This window comes from Macrotis lagotis, chromosome 1 (genome assembly GCF_037893015.1).
Source record: "Macrotis lagotis isolate mMagLag1 chromosome 1, bilby.v1.9.chrom.fasta, whole genome shotgun sequence".
NCBI lineage: Eukaryota > Metazoa > Chordata > Mammalia > Peramelemorphia > Peramelidae > Macrotis > Macrotis lagotis.
Window position 1 is genome coordinate 722,097,400 of NC_133658.1, and position 15,951 is coordinate 722,113,350.

The 15,951-nt window shown below is 38.4% G+C and overlaps 1 protein-coding gene across 7 annotated transcripts in view; it reads right to left on the reverse strand.

The window, feature by feature from the left end:
* Positions 1 to 15,951, reverse strand: part of NBEA (neurobeachin) — a 796,125-nt gene that overhangs the window by 109,264 nt on the left and 670,910 nt on the right. For all 7 annotated transcript variants that reach the window (XM_074216034.1, XM_074216037.1, XM_074216036.1 and 4 more), the window contains one exon: positions 10,759 to 10,899. In XM_074216034.1, coding sequence (XP_074072135.1) covers positions 10,759 to 10,899 — 141 coding nt within the window. The remainder of the gene's footprint in view (positions 1 to 10,758; positions 10,900 to 15,951) is intronic.

The window sequence follows — 15,951 nt, forward strand, 5'->3', positions numbered from 1 at the left end:
TTAGAGAACATCACCAAAAACCAATTAGATGATTTCAATTACATTAAATTAAAAAGCTTTTGCACAGATAAAACCAATGTAACCAAGATCAAAAGAAATGTAGTAAATTGGGAAACAATCTTTACAACTAATGATTCTGACAAAGGACACATTCCTAAAATATACAGAGAACTGAGTCATATTTTTTTTAAATTTTTATTAAAGATATTATTTGAGTTTTACAGTTTTCCCCCAATCTTGCTTCCCCACCCCACCCCACAGATAGCACTCCGTCAGTCTTTACTTTGTTTCCATGTTGTACCTTGATCCAAATTGGGTGTGATGAGAGAAATCATATCCTTAAAGAGAACAGAATTCTCAGAGGTAACCAGATCAAACCATAAGACATCTGGTTTTTTTTTTCCGAATTAAAGGGAATAGTCCTTGTACTTTGTTCAAACTCCACAGCTCCTTATCTGGATACAGATGGTACTCTCCTTTGTAGACAGCCCAAAATTGTTCACAATTGTTGCGCTGATGGAATGAGCAAGACCTTCAAGGTTGAACATCACTCCCATGTTGCTGTTAGGGTGTACAGTGTTTTTCTGGTTCTGCTCATCTCACTGAGTATCAGTTCATGCAAATCCCTCCAGGTTTCCCTGAAATCCCGTCCCTCCTGATTTCTAATAAAACAATAGTATTCCATGACATACATATACCACAGTTTGCTAAACCATTCCCCAATTGAAGGACATTTACTGGATTTTCAATTCTTTGCCTCCACAAACAGGGCTGCTATAAATATTTTTGTACAAGTAATGTTTTTACTCTTTTTCCTCATCTCTTCAGGGTATAGACCCAGTAGTGGTATTGCTGGGTAAAAGGGTATGCACATTTTTGTTGCCCTTTGGGCATAGTTCCAAATAGCTCTCCAGAAGGGTTGGATGAGTTCACAGCTCCACCAACAGTGTAATAGTGTCTCAGATTTCCCAAATCCCTTCCAACAATGATCATTATCCTTCCTGGTCATACTGGCCAATCTGAGAGGTGTGAGGTGGTACCTCAACGAAGCTTTAATTTGCATTTCTCTAATAATTAATGATTTAGAGCATTTTTTCATATGGCTATGGATTGCTTTGATCTCCTCATCTGTAAATTGCCTTTGCATATCCTTTGACCATTTGTCAATTGGGGAATGGCTTTTTGTTTTAAAAATATGACTCAGTTCTCTGTATATTTTAGAAATGAGTCCTTTGTCAGAATCATTAGTTGTAAAGATTGTTTCCCAATTTACTACTTTTCTTTTGATTTTGATTACATTGGTTTTACCTGTGCAAAACCTTTTTAATTTAATGTAATCGAAATCATCTAATTGGTTTTTAGTGATGTTCTCCAACTCTTCTTTAGTCATAAACTGTTCCCCTTTCCATAGATCTGACAGGTAGACTAGTGCTTGATCTTCTAATTTGCTTATAGTATTGTTTTTTATGTCTATGTCCTGTAACCATTTGGATCTTATCTTGGTAAAGGGTGTGAGGTGTTGGTCTAATGTAAGTTTCTTCCATACTAACTTCCAATTATCCCAGCAGTTTTTTATCAAAGAGGGAGCTTTTATCCCGGTGTCCTGACTCTTTGGGTTTATCAAACAGCAGATTACTATAATCCTCTCCTGCTTTTACATCTAGTCTATTCCACTGGTCCACCACTCTATTTCTTAGCCAATACCAAACAGTTCTGATGACTGATGCATTATAATATAATTTTAGATCTGGTAGTGCTAAGCCACCTTCGTTTGCATTTTTTTCATTAAGCTCCTGGGAATTCTTGACTTTTTATTTCTCCATATGAATTTACTTACAATTTTTTTTCCTAGCTCATTAAAGTAAGTTTTTGGAATTTTGATTGGTAGGGCACTAAACACATAGTTTAGTCTTGGTAGAATTGTCATTGCTATTATATTAGCTCTACCTATCCATGAGCAGTTGATATTTGCCCAGTTATTTAAATCTGATTTAATTTATGTGAGAAGTGTTTTATAATTGTTTTCAAAAAGATTCTGAGTCTGTCTTGGCAAATAGATTCCCAAGTATTTTACACTGTCTGAGGTTACTTTGAATGGAATAGCTCTTCCTGCTGTTTCTTGCTAGTCATATATAGGAAAGTTGAGGATTTATGGGGGTTTATTTTATAACCTGCAACTTTGCTAAAATTGCTAATTGTTTCCAGTAATTTTTTAGATGATTTCTTGGGATTCTCTAGGTAGACCATCATGTCACCTGTGAAGAGTGAGAGTTTTGTCTCTTCCTTCCCAATTCTAATTCCTTTAATTTCTTTTTCTTCTCTAATTGCTGATGCTAACATTTCTAATACAATATTGAATAGTAGTGGTGAAAATGGGCACCCTTGTTTCACCCCTGATCTTATTGGGAATGCCTCTAACCACTCCGCATTGAGTATAATGCTTGTTGATGGTTTCAGACAGATACTGCTCATTATTTTAAGGAACAGTCCATTTATTCCTACACTCTCTAGTGTTTTTAATAGGAATGGATGCTGTATTTTGTCAAAAGCTTTTTCAGCATCTATTGATATGATCATATGATTTCTGATAGGTTTGTTGTTGATATAATTGAGTATACTAACAGTTTTCCTAATATTGAACCAACCCTGCATTCCTGGAATAAATCCTACTTGATCATAATGTATTATCCTAGTGATGACTTGTTGTAGTTGTTTTGCTAAGATTTTATTTAGGATTTTTGCATCTATATTCATCAGGGAAATAGGTCTATAATTTTCTTTCTCTGTTTTAACTCTTCCTGGTTTAGGTAGCAGTACCATATTGGTTTCATAGAAAGAGTTAGGCAGAGTTCCATCTTTCCCTATTTTTCCAAAGAGTTTATATAGGATTGGAACCAATTGTCCCTTAAATGTTTGGTAGAATTCACTTGTGAATCCATCAGGCCCTGGAGATTTTTTTTTAGGGAGTTCACTAATGGCTTGTTGAATTTCTTTTTCTGAGATAGGGCTGTTCAGGTATTTAATCTCTTCTTCATTTAACCTGGGCAACTTATATTTTTGTAAATATTCACCCATTTCACATAGATTATCAAATTTATTGGCATAAAGTTGGGCAAAATAATTTCGAATTATTACTTTAATTTCCTCCTCATTGGTGCTGAGTTCACCTTTATCATTTATAATACTAGCAATTTGGTTTTCTTCTTTCTTTTTTTTAATCAAATTGACCAGAGGTTTATCAATTTTATTGGTTTTTTCATAATACCAACTTTTGGTTTTATTTATTAATTCAATAGTTTTTTTGCTTTCAATTTTATTAATTTCTCCTTTGATTTTTAAAATTTCTAATTTGGTATTTGATTGGGGATTTTTGATTTGTTCTTTCTCTAATTTTTCCCATAGGTTTTGGTATGTTGTTTCATTAATCATTATCTAGGATAAAATGGTTAATTTTTTCTATAATTTGTTTTTTGGTCCACTCATATTTTAAGATGAGGTTATTCAGTTTCCAATTTGCTCTGGGTCTATATCTCCTTGGCCCAGTATTGCATATGACTTTGTGCACATATGCATTGTGATCTGAGAAAGATGTATTCACTATTTCTGCCTTTCTGCAGTTGATCATTAGGTTTTTATGTCCTAGTACATGGTCAATTTTTGTATAAGTTCCATGTACTGCAGAGAAAAAGGTATATTCCTTCCTATCCCCATTCAGTTTCCTCCATAAGTCTACCATATCTAATTTTTCTAACAATCTATTTACCTCCTTAATTTCTTTCTTGTTTGTTTTATGATTTGATTTATCTAGATCTGATAGCAGGAGGTTGAGGTCTCCTACTAGTAGAGTTTTTCTGTCTATGTCTTCCTGTAATTCTTTCAGCTTCTCCTCTAAGAATTTGGGTGCTGTCCCACTGGGTGCATATATATTCAATATTGAAATGACTTTATTGTCTATGGTACTTTTTAGGAGGATAAAGTTTCCTTCCTTATCTCTTTTTAATGCCATCTATTTTTGCTGCTGCTTTGTCTGAGATAAGGATTGCTACCCCTGCTTTTTTTACTTCAGCTGAAGCAAAATATATTTTTCTCCAACCTTTTACCTTTACTCTATATGTATCTCTCTGCTTCAAATGAGTTTCTTGTAAGCAGCATATTGTAGGATTCTGGTTTTTAATCCACTCTGCTATTTGCTTACGTTTTAAGGGAGAGTTCATCCCATTCACATTCAAGGTTATGATTGCTAATTCTTTATTGCCCTCTGTGCTGTCTTCCCTCTTTTTGTATTTCCCCCCCCTTTCCCCCACTTTTATCCATATTCCCCAGTATTTTGTTTTTGAATACCACCCCCTTCAGTGTGTTTGCCCTCCTATATCACACCCTCCCCTTTCTTTCTCCTTTCCCTTTTTCCCTTTTCCCTTCCCTTCCTTTTGTTATCTCCCCTTATTTCCTCCACTCCCCTTCCCTTTCTCTGTCCCCCCTCCCCTTTTCCCCTTTTACTTCTTGAAAGGTTAGATGTTTTATAAGTTAACTGAGTATGTGTAGGTTGACTTTAAGCCAAGTCTGATGAGAAGAAGATTCAGGTGTTTCTCTTCTACTCCCTTCTTCCCCTCTATTACCATAGGTTTTTTGTACCTCTTAGTGTAATGAGATTTGTCCCATTCAATCCCCTCCCTCCTCCCGTCTCTTTCCTGTCCCCATTTTTAGGGAGGTAGTGTATTTTTTTTAGATCATTCAATCTAAGTTATAGAAAATTCTGAGTGTCTGACCCTTTTCTTTCAGTATATTCTGTTGAATAGAGTCAAAATTCCTGAGAGTTATTAGAGTCTTTCTCCCCGGTGGAGTTAAAGCCAGTTACATCCCATTAGATATCAGTCTCTTGGATAGGTCATGGATGTCCAGCATTTCTGGCTAGGTATATTCTCTCTGTTAGAGTTACATTTCTAAGGATTCTCAGGATTTATGAGAGTCTCTACACTCCCCCCATGCTGGGATATAGCCAGTTTCAACTTGTTGGATTGCATTTTTTTCCTTTTTACCGCCCCCCCCCTTTTTTTTACCTTTTCATGTGTCTCTTGAACCTCCTGTTTGATATCCAAATTTTCTGTTTAGCTCTGGTCTTTTCATCAGAAATTTTTGGAATTCTTCCATTTCGTTAAATGTCCATCTTTTTCCCTGGAATAGAAGGCTCAGCCTTGCAGGAAAGTAGATTCTTGGCTGCATTCCAAGGTCCCGTGCTCTTCGAAATATCTCGTTCCAGGCCCTTGGATCCCTTAGAGTTGATGCAGCCAGGTCCTGCGTGATCCTTACTGTGGCTCCTTGATATTTAAATTGTTTCTTTCTGGCTGCTTGCAGGATTTTCTCTTTTATCTGATAGTTCTGGAGTTTGGCCACAACATTCCTTGGTGTTTTCCTTTTAGGATCTTTTTCTGGTGGGGATCGATGTACTCTTTCAATAACTACTTTGCCCTCCGATTCCATGATGTCAGGGCAGTTTTCCATCACTAGATCCTGTAATATTAAGTCCACGCTTTTTTTCTCTTCAATGTTTTCAGGAAGTCCTATAATTTTCAGGTTTCACCTCCTCGATCTATTCTCGAGGTCCGTGGTTTTGTTGATGAGGTATTTCACATTTGCTTCTATTTTTTCTATTTTTTGATTTTGTTTAACTGACTCTTGCTGTCTCATGGAGTCATTAGTTTCTGTAGACTCCATTATTTTTTGGGGGGAGGAGTTTTCTTCATTAACCTTTTCCAATTGGTCGATTCTACTTTTGAAAGAGCTTTCCATTTGACTGACTGAGGTTTTGAGAGAATTAATTTCTTTTTGCATTTGCTCATTTGAGGATCTGAGAGAATTATTCTCATTTTGCAAGGTATTAATTGTCTCCCCCAAATTTTCCTGTTGATTTTTAAACTCCTTCCTTATTTCTTCAAGCAAGTCTTTCTGTTTTGGAGACCAGATTGTATTCTCCTCAGAGGTTCTAGGTCTCTCTGAGTTGGGGTCATTCCCTTCCAGGAATTTTTCTATTGATCCACCTTTCCGCTGACCCTTCTTCATTATGCTAAGCCCTTGAGTTGGGTGGGGCTTGTTTACCTGGGCTTGGGATCTCTAAAGGCTTTACTGAGTGCAGTTTCTCTGGCTGGCCAGTAGGAGGTGCTGGTTGCCCTCTCTAGGGTGTCTGTGACCTTGGTTGCGAGGCCTTCTCCCTTTGCCTGAAGGGAGGAGTTGGAGCTATTGAATTCTTTTGCCTTAAATCAATGGTGGGCTGGTTCTTCTGCTCACACACCTGGGCCTGAGGCAAAAGTAGTTTGCATTTGTTTGTTTGGGAGGAGGCCTCTGTGCAATGGAGGCGTGGAGTCAGGGTTTCTCAGACCTGAAGAGTCCAGGGATGGAGTCTGCAGCTCTCCTGCACCAGAACTCTACCCCCAGCTTGGTCCTCAAGCTCCAGGGGGACAGCACCAACACCAGCGCCTCTGCTTCCCTGCGGACCCAAGCCCCCTTCGTCCAGCCCCACCTCTGATCCAGCAGGTCCGGCTCTCGGGCCCTCAGACTCCTGGTTCCGATTCAGCTGTTAGTCTGGCTGATCTTCCCTGGGAGCTCAGACTCACCTGCCGGTACTCAGCCAAGGCTGCTGTGGGAGACAAATCCTGAGGTAGATTTTCCTCTCCTGGCTTTTCTTTCTGGGTTTCCTGGTTTGGATTTCTTTTAAGAGCTTTGTTTCATGTGATAGATGGGGAAGAGATCAGGAGACTTTAGAATTGTGCCTGTCTTCTCTCCGCCATCTTGGCCCTTTTTCTGAATCATATTTTTAAAACAAAAAGCCATTCCCCAACTGACAAATGGTCAAAGGATATGCAAAGGCAATTTACAGATAAGGAGATCAAAGCAATCCATAGCCATATGAAAATTTGCTCTACATCATTAATTATTAGAGAAATGCAAATTAAAGCTTCTCTGAGGTACCACCTAGCACCTCTTAGATTGGCCAGTATGACCAGGAACGATAATGATCATTGTTGGAAGGGATGTGGGAAATCTGGGACACTATTACACTGTTGGTGGAGCTGTGAACTCATCCAACCCTTCTGGAGAGCTATTTGGAACTATGCCCAAAGGGCAACAAAAATGTGCATACCCTTTTACCCAGAAATACCACTCCTGGGTCTATACCCTAAAGAGATGAGGAAAAAGGGTAAAAAACATTACTTGTACAAAAATATTTATAGCAACCCTGTTTGTGGTGGCAAAGAATTGGAAATCAAGTAAATGTCCTTCAATTGGGGAATGGCTTAGCAAACTGCAGTATAGGTATGTCATAGAACACTATTGTTCTATTAGAAACCAGGAGGGATGGGATTTCAGGGAAACCTGGAGGGATTTGCATGAACTGATGCTGAGTGAGATGAGCAGAACCAGAAAAACACTGTACACCCTAACAGCAACATGGGAGTGATGTTCAACCTTGAAGGACTTGGTCATTCCATCCGTGCAACAATCAGGAACAATTTTGGGCTGTCTGCAAAGGAGAGTACCATCTGTATCCAGATAAGGAGCTGTGGAGTTTGAACAAAGTGCAAGAACCATTCCCTTTAATTTGGGAAAAAACAGATATCTTATTGTCTGATCTTGTTACCTCTTAGAATTCTCTTCTCTTTAAGGATATGATTTCTCTCTCATCACACCCAATTTGGATCAAGGTACAACATTCAAACAAAGTAAAGACTGACAGAGTGCTATCTGTGGGGGGTGGGGTGGGGGGAGGGAAGCAAGATTGGGGGGGAAAATTGTAAAACTCAAATAATATCTTGAATAAAAATAAATCTAAAAAAAATGGAAGGTAAAAAGAAAATGAAGGACAAGAACAATATCTAGTTGCAGGCATCTTTCTAAACCTTGGGAATACAAATACAATAATGATAGTCCTCACCCTCAGGTAGCTTGTGTTTTAAGGGGGGAAAGACAACACATAAAAAAAGATGAAAAGAATAGAGGTTTCATGAGGGTAAGTTATGTATGTATGCATAAAGGAGTAGGTCATGTGATTTAAACCAAAATAAAATTTTGCTGTTCTTCCTATACATATTTTATTGCTGATTTCTCTTCTTTTGCAGAGATGTTTCTCATTCCTAAAATGAACACTTTCTTTACCTTCACGTATGGAATGGTTATCTCTGTTCAAAGTTCAATTAAGTGACTACCTTCACACAACTTCCCCTGCTCCATTTCCTTTTTTTTTTTTTTTTTTTAGGTTTTTGCAAGGCAAATGGGGCTAAGTGGCTTGCCCAAGACCACACAGCTAGGTAATTATTAAGTGTCTGAGACTGCATTTGAACTCAGGTACTCCTGACTCCAGGGCCAGTGCTCTATCCATTGCACCACTTAGCTGCTCCTCCATTTCCTTTTTTTTACTTTATAAATACAAATTGAAGTAGATGTTGAATGTGAACTACTTGAGGGCAGGGATAATTCTCTCTCTCTCTCTCTCTCTCTCTCTCTCTCTCTGTATTTCTAGTACCTAATAGAGCTTTGAATGCAGGAAGTGCTAAACAAATGTTTATTGATTGATAGAAGTGCAAATTCTAGGCTAAAAGAAGAAAGTTGAGTAATAATGTGCACCAGTAGTAACTAAGACTTAACCCAAACCATGAAAGAAATATTAGTGATGGATATGGCATTTGGTATGAGGCATTGGTATTAGCCTCTAAACTTCTGAAATTGAGATTTTATAATCATATTTACTAATAATACTTTTCAATTTTTGAGGTTAAAATTTAAATAGTACCTAAAATGCTTTTAGATCTTTGGAGAAAAGAAGTTTAGAATAGAAGTACTTTTATACTTAAGAAATGTATTTCCTTTATGAAATAGTCACTAAGAAATTTTAGAAAGAAGCCATCTTTCATTGAAGAGCTAGTTAATTTCATTTGACTAGAAAAAACCAAGTAAAATAGAGTTTATGACTTTAATTACCAAAATCTTAGATTATAATTTGTATTCAAATTAAAAATAGTATCATTTGTTTTTAATAATATATACCAAATGAACATGATAATTTATTTTTATTTATTTAAGGCAGCGGGGTTAGGTGACTTGCCCAAGGTCACACAGCTAGGCAATTCTTAAGTGTCTGAGACCGCATTTGAACTCAGGTCATCCTGATTCCAGGGCCAGTGCTCTATCCACTTAGCTGTCTCAATAATTTATTTTTTAAATAACAAATATGATAAGGTCACTTCGCTCTAAAAATAACTCTTAGTTAAATAAAATTGTGAATCTAAGCAGCCTAGAATTCTTGCATGTCAGGTAAAAATCCTTTGCACAGATTGCCCCTCTTTTCTGGCATATTTTCCGTTTTCCTTTTCATCTTTCTATTTGCCTGGTTTATACTAAAGTTTAATTCAAATCCCACCTTCTGCAGGAAGCCCTCCTGACCCCTCAGATGCTAGGGCCTTCTTTTCTGGGATCACCTTCAAACTGCATTTTCCTCTTTCCTCACACATTGTCTCTCTTGCTCTGCTATAAGTGTGTATGTACACACACACACACACACACACACACACACACACACACAGACACACACAATTTTCACGGCATTACTCCCATTAGAATGTGAACTCCTTGAAGCAAAGATTGTTTTTACTTTTCTGTCTATCTCCAGTGATTAGCAAGTGCGTTTAATACAAGATGCTGACTATTTGAGTTTATTATTTCTTAATTATTGAATTCAACAATCATTTACTGTCTCTCTCTGCTTTATTTCTTCTAATAAGAAATTGAATAAAAACAGCAATGATCATTATGGGTCAAATCACAGACAGAGCAGCAAGGGAGCTAAAAGGTCCTCTAGACCAACAACTCATTTTTATATATAGGAAGAACAGGTGTCCAGTTACACAGTTGGTAAATGTCTGAGTTGCGTTTTGTACCCAAGGACTTTGGGTCTAAACCTAGCATTTTTTCAACTGTACTACTCATGAATTATTAAAATAGGGTTAATTTGAAAATTCTCAAGTCTATATTGGCAACGATATTGCAATGGTTGAACATTTTCCTCTCTAGCTCATTCTGCAGACAAGGAACCTAGGCAAATATGATTATAAGATTTGGTCAGGATCACAGAACTACTAGGTGTCTGAGGGCAGATTTAATCTCAGTCTTTCTGATTCCGGCTGGGCCCTCTAACCCTGATACCCCCAGCTGCCCTTTCAACAGCAACAAAAACTTCTTATAAGAGATCGCACATTTCAATCAAAATATTTTAAAAACTTTCATTAGCATGTTCTGGCAAATTAACATTATCTTGAGTCAGTGTGGTATGTCAAGAAATTACCCACCTGTCAATCCAATAACCAAGGAATAGGAGGAGAAGATAAATTAAAGTATATTTTAAGTACTGATGAAAGAGAGGCAATGAGAATGGATAAAACCAGAAGCCAGGAGTTTTCTTAATAGGGCAGAGGGGATATGTAAAGAATAACTTAGAAGTATCATTTAACTGAAACTCAATCCAAAAAGATTAAAAACACAACAAAAAACTAGACAATACTTTTAATTAGAAGTTTAAAATGAAACAAAAACAAAAAAAATTCTTGATTTCTCAAAATTAACGTTAAGAGACAGGGATAAGCATCATTAGTTTGGGCATTGGATTAGAATTTTGGATTCCTAAATTCCAAGATCCTAGAATACAAAATGCCTCTTTTATTATAGATTTTTTCACAAGTTCTAAAGCTAAAAAGTTTCCACAAAAATACTTACAATTCGAAGTAGCCAGGATAATGTAGATGGTGCTGTTGAATAGTGTGTGCTATAGTGGCAAGGTGGGCTCTGATCATCTTCCCAAGTCTCATAACGCTCTGCATAAAAAACTGCTCTTTTGGGGTTCAAAGCACCAACTGGCTATAAAGAAAAAAGAAATCCTGTTGCTTAGTAAGTTAGGAAAGTATGTTCCAGAAGACAACATCATATATTCTTTTTTTTAAATTTATATTTATTTTATTTTTGTACAAATGATTTTTTATACATTATTAAAATATTTAAGATTAAACATAATACCCCTCCCCCCCCCGAAATATAGACACTCATGAGCAATAAAGGAAAGAGGAAAAAAATTTAAATTTAAATAAAAAAATAATAACACGGGTAGCTAAGTGGCACAGTGAATAGAGCACCGGCCTGGCATCAGGAGCACCTGAGCCCAAATCCGAACCCAGACACCCAACAATCACCCAGCTGTGCGACCCTGGACAAGCCAGCCCAACTCCACTGCCCTGAAAAAAAAACAAAAAAAACCCCAAATAAAATAAAATAATAATAATAATTATTATTGTAGTAGGGGTGGCCAGGTGGCATAGTGGACAGAGCACCAGCTCTGGAGTCAGGAGCACCCAGGTCCAAATCCGGCCTCAGACACCCAACAATCACCCAGCTGTGAGACCCTGGGCAAGTCACCCAACTCCATTCGCCCTGCAAACTCCCCGTTCTCCCCCCCCAAAATAATAATAATGCTGATGATGATAAATGTGCTTCAGTATGTGTTCCAACACCACCAGCTGTCTCAGGTGGATCACATTCTTTATGATAAGTCCATCACAAAGGCTACTTCCATATTTTTCCATCGTTGCCATTGTTGATTGCAACTCCCTCCATTCATACTTCCCCACTACTATACACTATATTTTCTCTCTCCTGTCACTCTGTCCCTCTTCTTAAATGTGCTGTAAGGTGGCTGAGTGGCACTGAAGACTGATCACTGACCCTGGGGACAAGAGGCCCCGAGCCCATATACCACCCCTTAGGCCCAGCAACCACCCAGCTCTGTGGTCCTGGACAGGTCATCTAATCCCAGCCCCTTGCAAGAAGTAAAAAAGAAAATGTGTTATATCTGACCACTCTCCCACATGGTCCACCCTCTCCTCCATCACTCACATCCCCCCCATCCCCCTGCCCCCCTTCTCTCCTTCTTATTCTAGATGTCTATACCCATTGAGTGTGTGTGTGTGTGTGTGTGTGTGTGTGTGTATGTATATATATATATATCTATATATATATATATCTATATGTATGTATATGTACTGTTTCCTCTCCGAGCCACCTCTGATGAGAGTGAAGGAGGTTCTCTCACTCCCCTTTGCCTTCCCCCTTCCATATCATTGCAATAGCTCAATGTAATAAAAAAATTTTATTATATGAAATATCTTAGCCTATTCCACCTCTCCTTTTTCTTACTCCCATTGCATTTCTCTTTTAGCCATTGACTCCATTTTTATAATATATTATATCTTCAAATTCAGCTTTCTGCCGTGCTTCATCTATGAAAGCTCCTTCTACCTACTCTATTAAAAGGGAAGTTTTTTATGAGTATTCTCAGTATCAGTTTTCTATGCAGGAATACATGTAGTTCATCATCATCATCATCATCATCAAGTACCCCATAATTTACCCTTCTCCTCCACTCTCTATGCTTCACCTGAGTCCTGTATTTGAAGATAAAACTTTCTGTTCAGCTCTGGTCATTTTAACAAGAACATTTGACATTACCCTGGTTCAAAGAAAGTCCATCTTTTTCCCTGGAAGACTTTCAGTTTTGCTGGGTAGTTGATTGTCAGTTGTATTCTGAGCTCTTTTGTCTTCCAGAATATTATATTCCAAGCCCTATGAGCCTTTAATGTAGTTGCTGCTAAGTCCTGTGTGATCTTGACTGCAGCTCCACAATATCTGAATTGTGTCCTTCTGGCTGCTTGTAATATTTTCTCTTTGACGTGGGAGTTCTGGAACTTGGCTATAATATTTCTGGGGGTAGTTTTTTTGGGGGGGATCTCTCTCTCTGAGGGGGATCAGCGTATTCTCTCAATTTCTATTTTGCCCTCTGCTTTTAGGATATCTGGGAAATTTTCCTGTAGGAATTCTTTAAAAATGAGATCAAGGCTCTTTTCCTGATCATGAATTTCAGGTATCCCAATAATTTTTAAATTATTTTTCCTGAATCTGTTTTTCAGATCAGCTGTTTTTTCAATAAGATGTTTCACATTTTCTTCTAATTTTTCATTCTTTTGGTTTTGAAGTATTGTATCCTGACTTCTTGTAAAGTCAGCAGCTTCCTTCAGCTCCATTTTAGATCTGAAGGCTTTGTTTTCCTCAGAGAGCTTTTTTTAAATCTCCTTTTCCATCTGGCCAATTCTGGTTTATAAAGCATTCTTCTCCTCAATAATTTTTTGAACTGTTTTATCCATTTGGCCAAAGCTGGTTTTTAACATGTTATTTTCTTCAGTATTTTTTTGGATTTCCTTGACTAAGCTGCTGACTTCTTTTTCATGTTTTTCCTGCACCCCTCTCTCATTTCTTTTCCCAATTTTCTTCTATCTCCCTCACTTGATTTTTAAAATCTTTTTTGAGCTCTGCCATAGCCTGAGCTCAATTTCTGTTTTTCTTGGAGTCTTTAGATGCAAGAGCTTGGACTTCCTCATCTTCTGACTATTTGATTCTTCTTGAGATCACAAAGTATTTCTCAATGGTGTTCCTCCTTTTTCTCTGTTTATTCATTTCCCCAGCCTGTGCCTGGTCTTGGGGTGCTTCCTGAGCTTCTGAGTATTATTGGGACCCCCCCCCCCCACAAGGATCTCTATCTTCCCTCCTGGTCTATGAATGACCACAAGTGCACCCCTCTGCCACAGGGCTGAGGTGGGGGGGGCATGCTTTTCTGTGGGGGGCCTAGACTGCGATCAGGATCCAAATGTGGTCAGAACCCCAGAGTCCTGTTCTAGGTACAGAGGACAGACCTTGGAAGTCTCTCTCCACTCCCCTACCTAGGCTGAATACTGAAGGCTCCCTTGCCTGGGGGCTCCTACTTACCGGCTCCACCTGCTTCTGGTTCCTGGGTCTGCTCTGCATAGTCACACTGCTTGCTGAGTGCCCTGAGGACTGTTTTCACAGCTGACACTGGCAGAGGTCCCCCCACAATGATCTTCCAAGTTGTGCCTGGTGCTGCTCCCCGGGGTGTAGTTCAGGAAACTGCCCCCTGTTGCCATGAGCCACAGCTCCCAGAACTCTGGGGCTGCCTCTGGGAGGCTGAAGTTCCTTTTCTCTGGCAGACCACCCTTCTGACGGGCTGCCACTCTAACCACATAGAGCAGAGCCTTTCCACTCTTTTCCAGGTTACCTTGGGCTGGAGAACTGCCTTACTGGTTCCCTCTGTGGGTTCCATCTCTTGAAAATTTAGTTAGAGTCCTTATTTTATGGGTTTTGAGAGAGAGAGCACCTAAGAGAGGATCCTCTCCTGTTGCCATCGTGGCTCCGCCCCCAACATCATATATTCTTATAAAAGTGTGGGTGTTTTCCCCCTTTAATGAATTTAATTCTCAGAGTGCAGATGCCTCATACTGTGATCTATCTATCTATCTATCTATCTATCTACATATTAAAGCTGGAGTTGGATTTCCTTTCAAAGGAAAGAATTATTTTGGAACTGAAATACAGCTTCCCTTGCAATTAAGAGAAATGTTTCTCCATTGCTTATGCAACAATGCAAAGTTAAAAACAATTTAAGTAGACTTGGACTATCTGTGAGATTTAATCCCATCTTCTGAACTTCTTTATTATTATCATACTCCTAATCACCCAGGCTTGCAACCTTGGTGTCATCCTTGAATCTTCATTTTCACTCATCCCACCTATCTAAGCTGCTGCCACATTTTATTTTTACCTTCACAATCTCTCATATACCTCATATACCTTCTCTTCCCTCACAAACCACCACCCAATTTCAAGTCCTCATTACCTTTTGTTCAGACTGTTGCAATGTCTATTAGCAGTCCTACCTCTCTTCACTCAAATTCTCCAATTAGAGAATTTTATCACAGTGATTTTTCTGAAGTGGGTCTGAAGTACTCTCTCTTCCAAAGGTTTTCAGCAACTCCCTAGATTTTCCAAGTGTTTTTCAGACTTCTTACTTCTTATTCCTCATCCAGGTCCTCCATGATCCAGCCACCCTGGCCTGTGTGCAGATCTGCAATCACAACACTCCCTGTCCAATGTCCATATGCTTGTCCTGCCAAGCCCTCTGCCTGCAATGCTTATCTCTTAATTTGCCTGCTTTCTTCCAAGATTCAGCTCAAATAAACATTCCAAAGAAGGACCCCTCTTGCTGCTATTGCTTTTCCACAGCTTATCAGTTTTTCTTTTTTTTGATCATTTTTGTACCTATGTTATTTTCATGCTCGTCTCCTCCATTAGAATGCGAGATCTTTGTTACTTTTCCCTTTTTCTTTGGATCCTTACCTCCAGCACAATGCCTCACATATGATAAGTACTTAATAAATGCTTTTTGACTATCTTATTGAAAACTCCAAATTTACTACTCCTTCTACCTTCCCCTTTCTATTCTTCCATTCAGTTAGGTTTAGGAACCAGGAGTCATTTTCAGTGATTCTCTCTTATTCATTCTTCATATTCATACCCCTCTCCCATGCTTACCACACTAGCTTAGTCCCTCTTCACCCAATGCCTGGCCTATTATAGCAGCCTTCAAATTAGGATCCCTGCATTCAGTTTCACCTCAATCCAATTCATCCTCTAAACAGAATAAGATTTGGGAATGCAATTCCACTGAAGCTTCAGTGGCTCCCTATTGCATCTAGGATAAAATAAAAACTACTCTATTTGTCATTTACAGCCCTTCATAATCTAGTTCCAGTCAATCTTCCAGACTTAATACATATCACTACCTGTCAGGTACTTTATATTCCAGTCAAACTGACCTTGCTATTCCCTGTACATCCCGTCTCATATTGTCATATCATTGTGTAGGCTTTCATGTTCCCTTCTCACTTCTGTCTTTTGGAATCACTAGCATTTTTCAATGATCAGCTCAAGTATTCCTTTTCTAAGAAGTATATTTTTTAGTCTTCTGATCAGCAGTGCTTCCCCCAATTATTCTATTTCCTATTTCTTTTA